General features: G+C 40.5%; 1 protein-coding gene across 1 annotated transcript in view; it reads right to left on the reverse strand.

Moving 5' to 3' along the window:
- Nucleotides 1–1,064: 1,064 nt before the first annotated feature.
- RHAG (Rh associated glycoprotein) overlaps nt 1,065–20,061 on the reverse strand; it is a 110,588-nt gene continuing 91,591 nt past the window's right edge. Inside the window, exons 4-10 of the mRNA XM_073674031.1 lie at nt 11,961–12,108; nt 8,122–8,288; nt 6,976–7,113; nt 6,665–6,786; nt 4,860–4,933; nt 4,374–4,447; nt 1,065–2,952 (exon numbers count right to left, since the gene is read on the reverse strand). Coding sequence (XP_073530132.1) covers nt 2,881–2,952; nt 4,374–4,447; nt 4,860–4,933; nt 6,665–6,786; nt 6,976–7,113; nt 8,122–8,288; nt 11,961–12,108 — 795 coding nt within the window. The 3' untranslated portion in view covers nt 1,065–2,880. The remainder of the gene's footprint in view (nt 2,953–4,373; nt 4,448–4,859; nt 4,934–6,664; nt 6,787–6,975; nt 7,114–8,121; nt 8,289–11,960; nt 12,109–20,061) is intronic.

The following is a 20,061-nucleotide window of genomic DNA, read 5'->3' on the forward strand; positions in this document are numbered from 1 at the left end:
TGCCTTGGCTTCTGTGCCTGCTGTTGCTGCTGTTGATGTCTGCCCATAATTGTTTAAAATGTGGAGACTCCTGATTGGGTTTCAATCTGCTGGGTGTCAGTCCTCCATTATACTATTTCTACTCTGGTGAAATTGATGCCACTTTTGTGGTGTCTGCCCATAATTTTTGGAAATGTGAAGGCTCCTAGTTGGGTCTCAATCTGCTGGGTTGGCTATAGTGGAAGAGGTGTCAGTCTTAATTATACTATTTCTACTCTACTGTAATTAATGCCACTTTGGTGGTGACTGCCCCTAATTTTTTGAAATGTGGAGACTCCTGATAGGATCTCCATATGATATGTTTTTTGCAGTGGAAAGGTACCAGTCCCCATTATACTATTTCTACTCTGGTGAAATTGATGCGACTTTGATTGTGCTTGCCCCTAATTTTTTGAAATGTGGAGACTACTGTTTGGGTCTCCATCTGGTGGGTTGACTGGAGTGGAAGGGTGTTGGTCCTCCATTATACTAGTTCTAGTCTGGTGAAATTGATGCCAGTTTCATGATGTCTGCATCAAATTTTTTGAAATGTGGAGACTACTAATTGGGTCTCCATCTGGTGGGTTGGCTGTAGTGGAAAGGTGTCGGCCCCCCATTATACTAGTTCTACTCTGGTGAAATTGATGCCACGTTGGTGGTGTCTACCCCTAATGTTTTGAAATGTGGAGACTCCTCATTGGGTCTCCATCTGATGTGCTTTTAGTAGTGGAAGGGTGTCAGTCCCCATTACACTATTTTTACTATGGTGAAATTGTGGTATCTGACCCTATTTGAGCTGTTTTGGCAGCTTGGCCCCTTTGAAGGTGTTGTGTATGTGTTTGGTTTTTCCTCTCATTGAATCCAATGGAGTTTGGATATGTTCGACGAATCATTCGACAAATTGTTTGGCGGACAACGGGAAGTTTGACAATCTGAAATGAATCGAACCTTTAAAGGTTCGCTCATCTCTAATTATTACTATGTAGTAAATTGAAAAAATAAAAGACGTGATTCAAGAAAAAAACTTTATTGACCAAAAGATACAATTCACTAATACATTTACATTATTGCTTTCATAAAACACTTTAGTTCCTATTGGTTTCTATTATAACTTTCAAAAATTAAGAAAAATATATGGTCTGATTAAGATATTTACCATTCTAAAGATTAAAGTGCCCATTCTGGCAATCATTTGGATTCCCAGAGGTTGAATTCCTTTTAATTCAAAAGTTACAACTTATCCAACCAGAATACCCCTTTAAGGCTATAGTAGATTTAAATAATTATAAGTGCTCTATAGGGTAGGATTTTTTTCTTGCAACTAGTTTCTGTCTAATTCTTGGTCATGGTATCAATAAAAGGAGATATAATATATGTGACAATTAGTGATGACCGAGTGTGCTACTCTAGTGAGTACAGGGTGCTTGGGTATGCATCGAGTATCGTGGGTGCTGGAGTGCCATGCTTGAATCCCTGCCCCGCATGTTTTGCGGCTGTTAGATAGCCAATAAACATGCAGGGATTGCCTGCCATACACTGTAATGCCGTAGCCATATTGGCAAGCAATCCCTGGGGACTCAAGTATGGTGCTTGAGCATCCGCAATACTCAATGAGTACCCGAGCACCCCGTGCTCAATCGAGTAGTGGGCACATTTGCTCATCACTAGTGACAATACTTCAACCCAAGCTGTAAATGTGATGGACTGTTATAGCCTGGTATTATGGTATATAACCAAGAAAGAAAGTAATGAGGGTATATATAATGACAATTGCCATATTCCTTACAATGGATTCGGAGAATCTATACATCTCTATGCTAGAAAACCATCATGTAGAACAGCCATATGTGACATGACCATTGGCCCAATCATGGCATCTGGCTAAAATATTGTGCCATTTACATCATGGCATCACAACTCAGAAAAACAGAAACTAGAATTTTAGAAAGGTTGAAAAGTTGGCAAGGGAGACTATGATAAATGAAATAATATTGTACTGTTACTTTATTGTGGGATACATTGTACTACATGTTAAAAACGCCTCTAAAAATGTAAAAAAAAAACATAAAAAAATAAAATATGTTGCAACTAATATTGAAAGAAAAAAAGTAAGGATTCCCTGTAATATAGGTATGACTAATTATGAAACATCAGGAATATAATTTTCCATTTATAAATGTTATACTGATGTATGGTCATGAGCGTGGAAAATAGTAGTTATAGTAATAGTAATAGTTTTTGCTAAATACATGAAAAATATTTTCTTATTAATGTTTTAATATATCTTTATGGGATCAGATCTCCATTTTTCTAACAAAAAGCTCTAAATTTTCAGCAAAGTCATTGAGTTAAGTGATTTAATTCCTTATGTCTGCAGTCACCAATAGAGGGAGCTCCAGAGTTTACTGCATACTGTGTACATATTTATCAATAACTGCTATGCTTCCCCTAGTGGTGACCCAAAGCAGCAAAAATGTTGTCAATCATTTCAATTTCTATATGGAGATTTTTAGCTCTGTAACAGAAGAACTGAGCTCCAAATGACCAAAAAAAGTAATGTTTTAAAATGAATCACAGAATGTTGAACCTAAAGTTGAAGATTTACTGTATTTAAAAGATTTATACACAATGGATGAATCCCCTTACGCTCCGGAAATAATCTAAAGTAGTTGTCAATGTAGAGTTCAATGGTATCTATTATAAAGGATCATGAAGCATGGTACCTATAATAGTAAATGGTGCCTTTTTAGGTCATGCCTACCATATAACAATCATTTCCCTCGCATAAAGTCATATATATTGGGTATAAAGTTTATGGTATACTTTCCATACATTTTTTTGAGAAAAGTGACTGTGGCGACTTTATGCGTCTACACGGATTTTTCCATGTTCTCCTTGGTAATGGTGTTCTGCTTCTTCTTCTTCGAGGGGAACCTAAAAAAATCATATGGTTCCAATTAAACACATATGCAAAGACTAAGGTGTCCAAATTATATTTCTTTTATTTCAATTATTTGGAGTAGTTTGCTCCTTTTTCATATGCTTATCTGAACTGCAGCTAATTTTACAATCATTTGTAACATTTTCAGTCTAATCTGTTTTCATTCATATCAGGATATTTTTTGATATGTGAAGTGGTCGGGTATGTGGGAGAGGGGGTAAGGGAAGACGATCGAGTAGAGAGGGGGAAAATTGAGAGATAAGTAGTCAAGACAGTAGGGAAAAGGGGAAAAATAAAGGAGGGTATGGAGAGGAAAGGTTTAGACCAAGGCGAGAAAGGGATGAAAACATAGAATATGGATTAGTAAGGACAGTAAAAAATGTTAGAAGAGAGGTTAGAGGAAAAAGAAGAGCTAAAAGGGAGAGAGGAGAGGGAATATGGGGAGAGAACGGGTTGAAAAGGGGAGGGGAAATGAAAGAGGAAAAAGAGTTGGGAAAAGGTAAAAACAGGAGAAAAAGGTGATAGGGACAGAAAAGAGAAGAGGAAGAAGAGTGATGGGAAGTTGGAAGGAAGAAGAGAAGTAAAAGAGATGAAGAGAGGAGATGAGTGTTGTGAGGTGGAGAGTGAAAGCGGTAAAGGGGAGGTTAGAAAAAGAGAGAAGAATTAAAAGGGAGAAAGGAGAGGTAAGAGGGTGAAAAAGTGAGATGAGCGGTGGGAGCGGAAAAGAAGAAAGAAAGATTAGAATACAGGTAAAAGCTGAAGAGAGGAGGTAAAAATAGCTGATTAGAGGGAAGAGGGAGAGAAAAGAGATTAAAAATGGATGGAGCTGTAAGTGGGCGAGAGAAAACGAGGTGGTATTTAGAGTGAGGGATTGGAAAAAGATAAGGAGGAGTGGGGAGCTGATGGAAAGGAAGAACTCCATAGGAGAGAAGAGCTAAAGAAAGGAAAAAGAGAGGAGAGGTGAAAAAAGAGATGAGAGGTATGAAAGGAAGTGTAGAGAAGAAAGAGTTGGAGATGAGAAAGAAAAGGAGGAAAATTAGGGGAAGTTTGAAAGAGAAAGGAATGAAATGGAAAGGGGGAGGGAACAGAAGAAAAGATGTGAAAGGTAGAAAGAAAGATGAAAATAGTAAAAAGGAAACAGGAAAATAAGTGAAAAAAGAAAACGTGGTAGAGGAACAGGAAGGGGAGGAAAATAAAATAAGGAAGAGACAAGACACTAGTGTATATGTATGTGCTGTCTTTTAATTCACAGGAAAGTTGCTGTATTTTTTAGGAATGTAATTCTCTTAATTTACAATATCAGATTTCTGAACCAATATATTGTCAGAACAGTCTGGGAGCTGAGGAAACAGTGAGTGAGATAGTGATAGTGAAGCCTTGCTGTAATGCCTTTTAATAGGGTGACTGTACTTACTTCCCAGTAGACGGTGTCATCATAGCAGTTCTCATCAGGTGGTGGCCCCCAGAATGGACATTTTAAGATGAAGCCTAAAAAGTAGGGCACAAAACAACAGAGAAATGAAGGCCAGAAAAATAACTTTAGAAATATATTAAAAAAAAAAAAAACCTTCATGAACAAAGCTGGTTTTTGGACCTAAATTGATATTCCTAACTTAGACATTTATGGAATATTCACGAGATATGCCATAAATGTGTGCTGGATGCAAGGGAATGTGGTCTGCTGACTCCACTGTGCCAATTCCAGGCTATAACACTCTCCATGGAGATGTGACTGCACTCAGACCCCCACTGTGGAGAGAACCGAATACTGCATACTGGATCCATGGATCCTAAAATTATGCTCAATCTTAGACCTATAAATCCCATTATAAAAAAGCCCATTGAAAATGTCATCATATACAGTAAGGGATCACTTAAGATGATGCTCTCTATTACACACCTGTGATGACGCCTCCAACAATAGCGATAGCGAAGGTTGCGGCTAACGCAGCTCCTTGATAAACAGGATAATAGCTGGAAAATGTAAAAAATATTGTTATTATGCAGCAATTGAGTTTTTTTGCATAAAAATTGATTGTATTGGACTGTTATATGTACAGGTTTGACATCAGCCCCAGGGAAACCAGGGTAGATTTCATGTCTGTTTGGGCTTGGAGATTTAATGGGAATCTTAAAGGGAATCTATCAGAAGGTTTTTGCTATTTCTTCTGAGAGCAGCATAATATAGAGCAAGATATCCTGATTCCAGGGATATGTTACTTATTAGGCTGTTTGTTGTAGTTTCCATACAATTAGGGTTTTATCGCCAGGAAATTATCACTGACTAACTATGTCTCACATGCACAGCAGTCCAGCTAATATTTCTAACCCCGCCCCCACCATTGATTGGCAGCTTGCTGACAGTGTACACAAGAAGCTGCCAATCAGTGATGTGGGTGGGGTTATGCACAGTTCAACATTTTGAGCACTGTTAGATCTGCAGCAGAAAAAACAGGGACGCTATCAAAACTGCACCAGGCAGCACGGTAAGTGACACATCACTGGAATCAGAGTCTCTTGTCCTATATTATGCTGTTCTCAAATTAACGTACTATGCAAAAATTCATTGACAGATTCCGTTTAAACATAGAAAAACAAATATCTGTAGATAAATCTTTGTATTTAACCTGCTGTCAAATGCTTTACAAAAAAATCTGTCTCTACTGCCACCTTTTATTGTTAGACTTAACAGAGAGCTAATTTGCATATCTTTTCCCATAATGCTCTCAAAATCAATTTTATCACCACAAGGAGAAGCAATACCCCCTCCACCCCATGCCCGAGAGCTTAGATGGAGGCTTTATAATTAAGAGATATAAACATGAAGGTGAAATAAAGTAAATATCAAATAATTTATGATTAAAGAGTGATAAAAAGAAGAATAATTAATGATATATATTTACATTAATTTGGCCATACATGTGCTTGTTAATAAAAAAGAGCAAAGGGAGGAAAAAAATGCTAATGAGCCAAAACAATAATCGATGTAGAAAATGAACCTTTATTAAATAAAAACAATTATGGACTCGGCATGAGTCCAACTGTAAAAGAAAGACGTCACATACGGGAGGTGAGTGTAGTAGGGCTGTAAACTAATTAACATAAGTAAAATAATCAGTGATAGTGAGTCAACTTACAAACCGCATACCCATAATTGTCCTCTTCTGCTGGAATGATGCCAGCACCGAAGTGCGTTTCGCTCATTGCCTTCATCTGGGGGTGGTGGTGCCACCCCAGCAAAAAGTTGTAGAAATATGAATCTCTGCTAATCAAACTTCTACATTTTGGAGTCATTTGGCCTTATATGCAATTTGTAGTCATGAGTCTAGTCCCAAACTGCCTTCAGCATCATGAGGCGAGAAGCATGGTGGCTACATGAACACAATTTGTCATGATGCCTTTAATTTAATGTTGTTCTCATTCTAAGAGCATGATTGTTTTTATTTAACAAAGGTTATTGATTATTTTTTTGGGCTCATGAACATTTTTGCTCTTTTGTGTTTCCCTTTTGGTTTGCCCTATACTTAGTCCTTTATTACATACCCTTAATTATATGTCACCAGACTTTCTACTATTTCTATAGTTTATTTTTTTTCCTAGAGAGCTTATTTGATTTATTCAGTGCACTTTAAATCCATGAGGAGATATGTCTGAATGCCGAAATGATCAAAAATAATTTTTAGCATTGGAAGGAGAATTACTCACTTGGGTTTTGCTCCGAGGGCTGTGGCCACAATGCCTGCGATCCCACCCATAATTCCTGGTAAACCGTGAAGATTGTGCACTCCGCATGTGTCCTGAACCCTGAGCTTGGAAGCAAAAATTGGCTGAAAGAGATAATGGGGATGAGAACAAAGTTAATAAAGAGCAATTTTACATAATGAAGTACTGAGCCAAATATTGTAGGGATCGGGGTAAAATTTGCATTCATAAAGTGAGCAACAAATGTCACCATTATTGTACTTCTAAGAAACAAGCCTAAGACTTAATCAATGAAAATTTAGGTGTCAACTTACAGTTAAGAACTTGAATCCCAGGGTAGAGATTATTCCTGCAATGAACCCAATAATCATTGCGCCAAAGGGTCCAATGTTCATGTCAGCGCAGGTTCCTACCGCTACACCTCCGGCCAGAGTGGCATTCTGGATATGGACCTGGATGGAACAAGTCAATGAGTGTGAGACCCCAGGCTTGCTGATTATTTAGATATCATCATGGTTGATATGTCACAATTTATTTTTCAAGGCACTAGTTTTCAAAAATGTGAATTTAGTAAGTATAGATGTCACTCAAGATTCCATTTTTAGAAGGATGGAATCCCATAACTTCTACTGCACAGTCAAACTTCTGTTGTGGCCAACAGGGAATAGGAAGCATTGGAGAGTCAAACTGGATCCACTATAGTCTACAGTTAAGGGGAGATTGAGCCAGTGTGAGATAGGAAGAGGTAGGGATATCCTGATTTTTTTGGGATAAAAAAAAATTATGGGTAAAATTGCATAAAAAGAAAACATTCCCAGTACTGTAGAAAAACATATACATGTGAGAGCTTTTCCTAAATGTTTCAGATTACATCTCAGTCCTTACTCAGATTCCGTCCGAAACATGTAGGAAAAGCTCTACACACAACATAAGAGCGAGGGTGGCTTGTTTTTCTAAAAAAAAGTAGGGGGATCTCTGTGAACAGCATAATGTAAGGGCAGAGACCCTAATTCCAGTGATGTATCACTTGTTGGGTTGCTTGGTGTAGCTTTGGCAAAATCACTGTTTTATCAGCAGGAGATTATCACCATATAGCTCTCAATATTCATGAGCTTTGAATAACCCCGCACCACCACTGATTGGTAGCTTTCTGCCTATGCACAGTGTACACAGAAAGGTGCCAATCAGTCATGAGGGCGGGGCTATACACAACTCAGAATTTAGAAAACTGGTAGATCTGCAGCAGAGGAAGCAGGAATTTTATCAAAACTGCAGCAAGCAGCCCCACAGGTGATACATCGCCATAATCAGGGTCTCTGCCACTACAACATAACCCTTTTTACAAAGCAAAAAACCTGCTTAAGGATTCATTTTAAGTCTGTCTGACTAAGATCTAAATATTATATATAAAATGTGTAGGGATCAGTAAGAATTGTGACATTATTTATGCAGTTTCTTACCATATCAAACTTTCCTTTGTGTTCAACCAGACTGGAGAAGGCATAGGCAGTGAGCACACAGGCCGCCAGTGAGAAGTAGGTGTTAATAATGGCCATTTCCTGATCTGCTCCATGTTCGGCAATGGCAGAGTTGAAGCTTGGCCAAAACATCCACAGAAAGAGGGTTCCTGAAAATACATGAGTTTTCGACAACAATAACATCTTTGTGAGTGAATTTCATTGCTTTATAAACGATATATTGATTGATTAATTTATACATTCATTCATTCTGTTAATTTATAAAAAAAAAAACTGACAGCAGAGGAAAAAGAGTGTGCTGATCTTGTGGGGGAAGTGACCTTTTTCACAAATGTGGTTCTTTGAAGACATGGTTGAATATGAAAGGGACAATTCCAAAAAAATGTGAGTGGTTACAATATAATTTACCCAGTGAAACTATAGAAATTGTTGTATTCTGATCTTACAGGAGAAAGTGACCTTTTCTGTAGAAAATAAGGTTACATATCACAGTGGCAATTTTGAGGCAGGAATACAATATGCTGAAGGCATAACATAAATAACTGTAGCTGCAACAGATGAGTTTACTGATCTTGCAGAAGATGAACAGGGAAGAGCCACAAGGCTCAAAAAATGAGTGATCCAGCCTTTGTCAAGGGGTGTTCAAGGGGTGGAGACTATGTTCACACCCCTTGACAAAGGCTTGTTTGCCGAAACGCGCGTCGGGGCTGGCGCGCATGTGGCAGTGACTGAAGGGTAATCTATCCATTGACAGGTAGACTATGTTTCCGATATATGTCTGTTATAAGTATAATATGTGAAGTAGTCATCAATTATGTACCTGTCATGGTAGTGATATCTAATGTGATTATATTTACCATACTTTAGATACTTACCCTTTGGAGTTTCAATTAACTTTTTCTCCCTTAATTACTGAGCGACTGTTTCCATTGTGAGCCCTATTTTAAATACACTCTGTGTTTTCTGTGTGTGTTCATACACTTACTTTGTTATCATGTAATAAAATCTAGATATTTTGATACCATATTGTGCTGGATCACTCATTTTTTGAGCATTGTGGCTCTTCCCTGATCATATATCCCCTTATGATGATCCTCCTACAATTATGGTCCTAGGTGGGCAGAGATGAAGTGCAACAAGTATGTTATAATAATATTGCCTAAATCTGTCAGATATCTCTCTCTGATCTTGCAGAAGGCAGTGGCCATTTCACTCACACAACTACATGTGACAGTCACAAAATCAAGAAATGGGCAGGGAGGTATACTGTACCAAATTACTTCTCTATGGGAATTATTGTAGCAGCGGGAGATTAGTGATCTGATTTTATTGAAGGCAGTGACCAATTCACTCACGTGGTAATATGTGACAGGCTTAATATCAAAAAATGGTCAATGAAAGGATATACTCTATTCAATAAAACTATGGGAATTATTGAAGCAGCGGAAGGTTAATGTTCTGATCTTGTAGAAGGCAGTGACTGCTTTACTCATGTAGCCTTATGGGACAGGTATAGTATCAAGAAATTGCAGGGGAAACATATACTGTGTCCAATGAAACTATGGAAATTATTGTAGCATCTGGGGATTAATTTTCCACCCTTGCAGTAAACAAGTGATGGTAATTTACAAAGCTAAATACAGTTATGTGGCTTAGCAGAAAAGAGTGTGGTTTAGTGAGAAAGGGATGTGATTTTAATTTTTACTTTGCTCAGGCAAGATTATTAAACCTGCCTCCGTGACTTTTCTAATCTTTTGGTTATGTGACAGTTTCAAAAAGCAAGCAGAAATAAAATATGCTGTAGCCAATAAGAGCGTGAAAATTATTAAAGCAGCAGAAATGAGTATTCTGATAATATGGGCAGCAGTGACCATCGCACTCATGTGATTGTGTATTTAAAGACATACTGTTTGTATAGTTTTGAGAAGTAGATAGTGATCAAATATGCTATAGCTCACAAGACCATGGAAATTAATATAGCAGCAGGAGATGATTGTTCTGATTATATGGGAGGCAGTGACCAGTGATTTTATGGTTGTGTATTTAAAGACATACTGTTGGTAAAGTTTTGAGAAGTAGATAGTGATCACATATGCTATAGCCCATGAGACCATGGAAATTAATATAGCAGCAGGAGATGATTGTTCTGATTATATGGGAGGCAGTGACCAGTGATCTTGTGGTTGTGTATTTAAAGATATACTGTTGTTATAGTTTTGAGAAGTAGATAGTGATAAAAATATGTTATAGCCCATGAGACCATGTAAATTAATATAGCAGCAGGAGATGATTGTTCTGATCTTAAGGGAGGCAGTGACCACTCCAACCTTGTGGTTAGGTATTTAAAGGGTGCACAGCTTCAGGAGACCACAGCTTCAGGGGCACAGCCCCTGCCTCCCAGCTTCCTACTTTTTGGGCTTCCAGTATGGTTGAGCCTCTGGCCTGAATTGTGCACTCTATTTAGCAGCGATTGAACCAAAATGAAATTGCTTGCAGTCCATTCTTGAAAATGGAGAGAAATTTTAATAAGAGATAAATTGCAAAGTTGCTTGGTTTTACAAGAAGGTTCAGATTTTACCCATTTATTAGGATAGGACAGCCCCTTTAAAGAGATACTGTGTGTACAACAGAAAGTGATAGAATATGCTATAGCCAATCAAACCAGGGAAAAAATGAATGATCTGATCTGAACTTTCTGGGGAAAATGACAGCATGTTGCTTGTTAGTAAGGACAGGGATGCAGGTGATGGGTTGGAACAGTTCAGAATGATTACTTTGGATCCCCCGGGTCCTTTCATCACACATTAACAAAATAACTTCACTTAATGACCAGTTGAACTTTAGATTTCACTAATAATTAAAATGTCGTGATTACCCTGACTCAGATTCATGTACCTGGGAAAGGGCTACAGCAAGACAAACAAAGGTGTACAAGAACGCTTGGCGAAACGTCAAGTATTAGATTGTGACCTTTTGTTTTACTTTCTGTGACTCTCCAGCCAAGCTGTCTTTCTAAAGAGCATGGTCTGGAGAGTTTTTATTAATTTTAAAGGAATATTCAATTGTCCTCAAATAAGGCGTATTCATTGTAAAATAAAAAGTTATAGAATTTTCCAATATACTTTTAAAAAAAAAAAAATTCCCATGGCATCGCCATGATGACAATATGTCAAATATGTCCATTTTTGTTGCTGATTTGTAATGATTATTTTGTTTTTACAAAGAGCAGTAAGAATTATTATTACAGCTGTTTTTCATTTTTTTTTTGTTACTTCAAAAGGAAAACAAACCTATGACTTTTATTTTACCTCTACTATACAAGTATGCAAATTATATAAGAGATGTATTGGTACATAGAAATGTAAAGCTGCTGCCTGCCAAGCTACAGGTTGTGAGTTTGAATCCTGTGGAAAACCTTCAAAAACAAATTGCAGAAACTGTTTAACTGCACGTACATTTCATTGCATGTCGTTTGTTCAATTTTCCAATAAATTGCATAGTAGAATGACTGGTGTCATCCAAAACTACAACTCGTCCTGCAAAAAAATACAAGCCTTCAATATGGCAATGTTGATGGAAAAACAAAGTTATGTATCTTGAAAGAAGGTTGGAAAAAAACAAAAGCACAAAAATGAAAAAATGCTCTAAACTAAGGGTTAAAATCTCGGTCATTAAAATCCTTTTTTAAAGTGTTTTTGCGCTTTTTTTTTTTTCCTTCCTATCTTCCCATTGGCGTCCGACTATCTCTGACTACTTGGGTGGAGGGTGGACAGTGACTTAGTGACTTACAAAATAAAGATTTGTACATTTAGTTACTTTACCAATCATTGCAAATAAATCAGAGTGATAAACAGAGCCTTCATGTTCATGTCCTTTTTTCAGTCCAGATCGATACAGTACAGCCGAAGCAGCCAGCCCGAAATAAGCTCCAAATGCATGGATGACCATAGATGCACCAATATCTGTCGCCTGCAAGATAAAAAGATTGGATGATGTTATATTTAAAGGGACTTTCCACTGAAACACATATCATTTATATACACATAATGCGCATTAAGAAGCAGAGTCACTATGAAAACACCGTGCATTTCTGATCCTGAAATACAAATTGTGCTCTACTCAAGAGCTGCATTTACAATTCTGCAGTTTTCAGAACTGAAATCTCACAGCATTCCCTGTTGACTACAGAGAGGATTATCTAGTGCATGGTTACATACATTAATCTATAAGACTATCGACATAAAAATATTATACAGGTTCAGACCATCATTGAATATTGAAAAATTATTTATAGAAAATGTTTAAAAATATAGAGAAAAATGTAGTCACAATGTCTACTATAGTATATTGATATAAATAGTACTGCCTCCAAATATCAGAATGATGTATAGATAGCATTTTCTCACTGTCTTTCCAAATGAATCATGTAGGCACAGATAGTACTGACTCCTTGTTTCTTTCTGTTTATCATGTAGGCACAGATACAACTGAATTCATGTTTCTATTTTTATATAATGTAGGCACAGATAAAACTGACTTCTTTGCTTCTTTTTGTGTATTATGTAGGGAAAGATACAGCCAACTCAGTACTGACTCCTTGTTTCTTTCTATTTATCATATAGGCACAGATACTACCAACTCCCTGTATCTTTCTATATATCATGCAGGCACAGATTCAACTGACTCCCTGACCCTTTTTTCCATATCATGTAGGCACAGAGACAATTCACACCGTGTATATTTCTGTATATGATGTAGGCACAGACACAGCTGACTCTCTGTCTCTTTCTATATATCATGTAGGCACAGATATAACGAACTCCTTGTATCTTTTTTAATATCATGTAGGCACTACTGATGAGCGAGCACTAAAATGCTCGGGTACTCATTGTTCGTGTCGAGCAAATTGGAATACTCGGGTGCTCGACCCGAGCAACGAGCCCAATGTAATTCTATGGGAAACTCGAGCATTTTTCAGGCGACTCCCACCGGTGGTCTTCAGAGGGCCTAAAAATTGCCAAAATCGATGGGAACAGTGCTCAATTGACATGGGAACAGCATGGGGAAGACCCCTGGAAGCATTTCGGACTCCCAGGTCACTGCTGTCAACAATGTTGTCAGAGGTATTACGCCACTTTTACGGACTCACAATAAACATGCAAATACAAAATCAAAATGGATTTTCCGGGGAAATATGTTAAGGAACATCCTTTCCAGGGTATATAAGGCAAAATAAATATGCAAAAACAAAAATACTCCTCCACACCTTCGGCTATGTTCACATGTAGCGTTTTTGATGCATTTTTGCACTTTTACATTGCTTTCAACCAAGACAAATGCATTCACTGGGAATTGTCAAGTGGGTCTCCCATACTGTTATTCCGTATGCAGTGACTGCAAGGGCTTCAAAAAATGTGGATGCAACCCAATACCACTTTGAAGAGACATAGAGGAGGGTCTCAGTAAAAAAATGTTCCCATTATAAAGAAGCCAATCTCCTATAGTGGTAATGCCCATGCTGTGACTGCAATGGCTGCCAAAATTTAGGAAAAACCCCACTAACAATTTAAAGACACATAGAGCATGGCCAAAGTAACGAGTACGACATGTTCCCTTTAGAAAGGAGAGGGTCTGCTATTCAGTTATAGGGTATGCAGTGAAGCAACGGCTGCCAAAGATTTGGAGGAACTCCAATGCCCCGTGAAAGAGACGTAGAGGTCGGAGGACCTCCTGCAAAAATGCTCCCATTATTAGGAAGTGGGTCTCCCATACTGTTTGCCTATGCAGTGAAGCAACGACTGCCAAAAATATGGAGGAACTCCAATGTCCCTTATAAGAGACATATAGGTCAGAGGGCCTCCTGCAAAAAATGCTCCCATTTTTAGGAAGTGTGTCTCCCATACTCTTTGCTTATGCAGTGAAGCAACGGCTGACAAAAATTTGGAGGAACTCCAATACCCCTTGCAAGAAACATAGATATGTTGATATGGTACATATGGTGGTGATATGGTGGTGGAGGATGAGGATGCAGAGAAGGAGGAGGACAATAGCAAATAGACAAAATCAGGAAGAATATACCCATGTCTGGGTGTGAAGACGTAGGTGCATGGGAATAGAGTTAGACCTCTCAAAAAAAAGACACTGTATTTCAGCTTATCTTACGCTGCTATCATTCAGTGGTGTTGAGAATTCTGGCCAAATCCAGCCCTTGTTAATTTTTATAAGAGCCAGCCTGTCAGCATTTTCAGTTGACAGGCAGATGCACCTATCAATTATAAATCCACCAGCAGCACTAAAAACCCGCTCTGACCAAACGCTAGCGGAAGGGCAGGCCAGGACCTCCATGGCGTAGAGAGCCAGTTCATGCCACGTGTCCAGCATGGATACCCAATAATTATAAGGCACAGAGGAATCACGGAGGATGTTGGCACGGTAGGCAAAGTACTCCCTCACCATCTTCCGAACTTTTCCTTCCTTGGGAGAATACCCCGAGCCTCAGGGCCTGTGCGATGGGAGGGTCTGAGAAAACTGTCCCAGAACTTTGACAGTGTTCCCCTGCATTTTTCTGGATTGCATTTCTGTCTCTCTTGCCTGTACTCCTTGGTTTTCCAATGAACTGTGACCTCTGCCGCCAGCGTTTTCAGATGGGAATTTTTTTATTAATTCCGCAACAAGGGCCTTCTCATACTGCCCCATTTTATTAGGCCTGTCCTACAAGGGAATAAGAGACAGAAAGTTCTCCTTGTAGCGTGGGTATAGAAGTGTCACCAACCGGTAATGACTGTCACCCAAAATTTGGACAAAGCAAGGGTCACGGGAAAGGCAGCGTGACATAAACTCAGCCTTGTGTGCCAGATTGCAAAGAGACAAGACTTCTCTGTCCTCACCAAGAGGACAACTGGCCTTGCTCTCCTCCTAATCCTTCTCCTCTTCCTCCTCCTCCCTGTCCTCAGGCTATCCATGCTGAACAGATGTTATGACAGTTGTGCAGGTAGTACGGTCTATAGCACATTGTCACCCAATCCTCGTTGGGATGAGATGAGGCTGGGCTGTGTGTAATCACCCTATATTGTTCCTTGCTCCAGCTCATCATGATCTGCCTGCAATGCATCCTCTTAAATTGTGAGCAGAGAGCGTTTCAGAAGACAGAGAAATGGGATGGTGACGCTAATTATGAAGTCATCGCTGCACACCATCTTGGTGGAGTCCTCAAAGCTTTGGAGGACGGTACAAATGTCTGACATCCATGTCCACTCTTGAGGTTTCATGTGTGGAGTCTGACCTGAACACCGACAGCCTTGTTGATGATGGTAGTCAACAACTGCCCTCTTCTGCTCACAAATCGTTCCCAACAACTGCAATTTAGAGTTCCAAAGCGTGGGAACAACGAAGATGCAAGGGCGCTGGAAGCTGTAGCTGACTTTCTAAGATGGGCACACAGGCGGCATACTTTGACAAGCAGATTGGACATATCCGGATAGGTTTTGAGAAACTGCTTAACCACGAGGTTAAGCACATGGGCCAGACATGGTACGTGTGTGAGCTCGCCGCACCTCAGAGCCGCCACCAGTTTCCCGCATTGTCACACATGACCATGCCTGGCTGTGGGGTCAGAGGTGTCTGCCACAGATCTGCCTGCTCTTTCAGAGCTGTCCACAACTTTTCAGCGTTGTGCGGCTTGTTGCCTAAGCATATTAGCTTCAGCACAGCCTGTTGCCTCTTGGCCGAGGCAGTGCTGCAGTGCTTCCAGCTTGCGACTGATTTGGTCATTTCGGAGATGGAGGCTGAAGAGGAGGAGGAGGTGCAGGAGCTGTAGAATGTGGGGGCAACTGTTAGAATTTATGTTGTTCTACTATTGTTGTGGTTTGCTGGCTTCTAGTCTTTTCCTCTGGTGCTTGGTGTCTTGTTCACATGATCTCTTCACTCTTTATTATTCAGCACCTGTCTCCCATTCCCCGCTGGACATCAGTGTTGTTACGCTTGTGCTCTGGCTAAGTTGCCTTGTTCCACCAGTTTTGTTCCCTTTATTCTTTGATTCATTTAATGTTCTAACTTTTCTGCTAGGAGGTCTCCTGTTTTTGCTCCCAGTCCTTAGATCTTTTAGGGACCCCTTTCCCCTTCCTTCAGGTCTTCGTTTGAGTTCAGTGCAGGAGTTTCGGTGGGGCTATTCACAAGGAATAGGGCACCCACCCCAGTGTAGGGTTAAGCTTAGTCTCAGTGCAGGGACAGCTTTTCCCTCCTATTCCTTAGTTCTAAGTTGCAGAACATAAGAGCAACCCTGATTGACCCAGGGTCCACAATCATGGGCGTCGGAAGGATGTGTTCCGTCCCAAATCCCAAGGTCCGACTGGGTCCCGGCTTCCACTATATTAATCTAGTATGCCGTCAATGAGATGTACCGTCCCTGCCCACAAGCACTTGTCCACGTGTCCATGGTTAGGTGGACTTTCCCAGTAACTGTGTTGTTGAGGGCACGTCTAATGTTGTGGGACATGTGCTTGTGTAATGTGGGGATGGCTCACTGGGACAAATATTGGAGGCTGGGGACCGAGTACCAAAGGATGGCTGACGCCATCAGTTTGTGGATTGTTTCATTTTGAGCGCAAGCATTCGCGAAATGTGTGAATTTAGTAGTGTGGCCTGTGGGGCGTTGGCTGCATATTTGCGCTTGCGTCCCAAGGACTGAGGTAGGGACAACTGAACGCTGTGCTGGGACAAGGACGTGAACAAGCTTGCTGATGGTGCTAGTTGAGAGTTTCCAGAGACAGGTGCAGGGCCGGAGACATCTTGGCACGTGCCCTGGACAGGAGATTGGCTTTACACACACAGCAGCGGAGCAGTGATGTCACCAGCAGACACTGTTGCTGGACCCTGGGGTTCGGCCCACTTAATAGTGTGCCTTGCTGCCATGTGCCTGATCATGCTGGTGGTGGTTAGGCTGGTAATTTTGCTACCCCTGCTGATGCTGGACTGGCAGTTGGTGAAAATGGCCTTTTTGGGGTTATCTGCAGAGTCTTTAAAAAATAACCAGACTCGGGAAGACCTAAAAGTTGTACTGGCAACTTCCGTTGTGTTGGTGTTACGAGGAACTCTTTCCCACCTTCTGTCTGCGGCCACCACACTGCTTCTTCCTGCCTGTTGTGGTGCTATGCATCCCTCCCCCTGTGTGCTGCTGTCCTCGCTCTGTTTGTCCCCTGGCCAGGTTTGGTCAGTTACTATATCATCCACCACCTCGTCTTCCACTTCCGCACCCTGGTCCTCCTCCTGACTTTCTGGCAATTGTGTCTCATCATCATCATCATCCACCTCTTGTGACAGTAATTGCACTTTCCCACCATCGCCTTCGTGTGATCGTGGCTGCTCCATTATTTGGAAATCGCTACATGCGTTCTCTTCTTGACTCGCTTGAAGCTGGCCGTGCGAGAGGCCCGAATCTACAAATGGAATAGTGAATAGCTCTTCTGAGTGTCCAAGTGTGGGATCAGTTGTCTCTGGGCACTCAGCATGGTGGGAGGAAGGAGGATTAAGGTAAGCAATATGCGGTCCAGACTCTCGGCTACTGAGACTTGACGATGCGGAAGACAGGGTGGTGGTGGCAAAGTGACTGGAAGCATTATCTGCAATCCAAGCAACAACATTTTGACACTGCTCTGTGTTCAATAGTAGTGTTCTGTGGTCCTCTAGTAATTGGGACAGGAAGGTTGAGTGACAAGATGTGGTTGTTTGTTGTGGCACAATTTCAGCTTGCCCACGGCCACGTCCTCGGCTACTGCATGCACCATCACCATCACGTCCACTTCCCCGTTCCGTCATTTTTAATGGAGGACAATATTTTCCCCGTTCATGAGAAATGGCTGATTTTGGAAGACAGTTTTATGTGATACATCTGACAGAGAACCACAATTTTAAACAGCAGGCATGTAATTTGTTAATACTATTCTTCACAGACTGCAGACATTTTATCCAGTATCACAATAGGAATACGGCTTTCCTGCAAATTTTTGGCAAAGAAAGGCTGCTTGCGAATCCCATGGGTGGTGACATTAGAAGACGTCTATTGGATAGGGAAGCCTTTTGGATGGTCAATTTGACACATGCCTTCCGAATGGACTTAATTTGTGCTGTGAATTGATTTTCAGTATTGAATTTATTGATTTGTATGTTTGTTCACAGATTCTTTACATTTTGTTCAAATGCATTGTGTTTTATTATGTCTTTCGTGCATCTCCCTTGAATATGTTGTATCTCCATACCATGTGACCAGTATACACAGTTTGATTGGCGGCTTGTCATATAATAATTTTGTGTGACAGTGTATGGTTAGCTCTCATAAAAGACACAGGTTTTTGCGTTCGAAACGAGTTGCCTATCCCATCTGTAATTATGGAATCTATTTTTATGGAATAAACATTTTGCAAATTTAAGAAGCTGGAATCTTCCTTCTTTTTTGAATTGTGCCCCTAGTGGTCCCTCGTGTTTCTGTGCTTTAGGATGCCTGAACGTGGGTGAGCTGGTGTTTCTCTTTCTTCTATTGTATATCAGGCACAGATATTACTGTTCCTGGGACTGATGGAGGCAGCACTTAGATATCTCCATCAGTCCCATAGACATGATTGGAGCAGCAATGTTTATGAATGATCATAACGTTCCATTTAAACCCAACGCATTAATGAAAAATGTATGATTTGAAGTGACCCCTATTCTGGTGATCAGTGAGGGTCACATTGGTGGGACCCCAGGAATCAGACATTTATCATCTATCTTGTGCACATTATGGAATACCCTGTTCGACCTACAGTATAAGGATAAACTGAAGACTCCTGTTGAGGAAATCTTCAAGGAATGATTATTCTATGTGCTACTCATAAAAACAGTAGTTTTCTCAGAAATACTACCAATCCCGCGAGCCACACAGGAGCGCCAACGGGAAGTTAGGGAGGTGAATAAGTGGCTAAAGAGTTGGTGCAAGGCAGAAGGGTTTGGGTTCATGGAGAACTGGGCCGACTTCGCGGTCGGCTACAGGCTCTACCGTAGGGACGGGCTGCACCTCAATGGGGAGGGTGCAGCGGTGCTGGGGAAGAAGATGGCTAATAGGTTGGAGGAGTTTTTAAACTAGAGACGGGGGGGGAAACCAAGGAAATAGGTGGGATGTGAGGCAAACAAGGGGGAAGGGGAGAAGTGAATATAATGAGGGTGGAGAGGGGGGTGGGGATAGTGCAGTTAGATCGTTAGAGAAGAATAGGATGCTAAATAACCCCAAAGTTTTATCTTGCATGCTGACCAACGCAAGAAGCCTGACCAATAAGGCGGATGAGCTGCAGGCGCTTATATCGGAGGAGAAGTATGACATCGTAGGTATAACAGAGACTTGGCTAGACGATAGCTACGACTGGGCGGTAAATTTATTAGATTATAGTTTATTTAGAAGGGACCGGAAAGAGGGGAAAGGCGGAGGAGTCTGCTTATATGTAAAGTCATGTCTAAAACCCAGACTAAGGGAAGATATAGGAGAGGGAGAAGAGGGGGTCGAGTCCATGTGGGTAGAGATAGAGGGAACTAAAAATAATAATAAAATATTACTGGGGGTCTGCTATAAGCCACCCAATATAACAGAGGAGAATGAGAATCTGCTATTAGGACAAATAGACAAAGTAGCAAAACATAATGAAGTGATTGTAATGGGGGATTTCAACTACCCGGATATTGACTGGGAAACAGAAACCTGTAGATCTCAGAAAGGTAAAAGGTTCTTGACAAATATTAAGGATAATTATCTCTCCCAACTAGTGCAGGAACCAACGAGAGGGAAGGCCGTGTTGGACTTAATATTGACTAATAGGCCTGATAGAATAACTGAGGTACAGATAGGGGGGCACCTAGGGGCGACCATAATATTATCGACTTCAAAATGCCCTTCAGTAG

Source organism: Phyllobates terribilis, unplaced genomic scaffold, assembly GCF_046119375.1.
Source record: "Phyllobates terribilis strain yellow unplaced genomic scaffold, ASM4611937v1 Scaffold_3__8_contigs__length_932513732, whole genome shotgun sequence".
NCBI lineage: Eukaryota > Metazoa > Chordata > Amphibia > Anura > Dendrobatidae > Phyllobates > Phyllobates terribilis.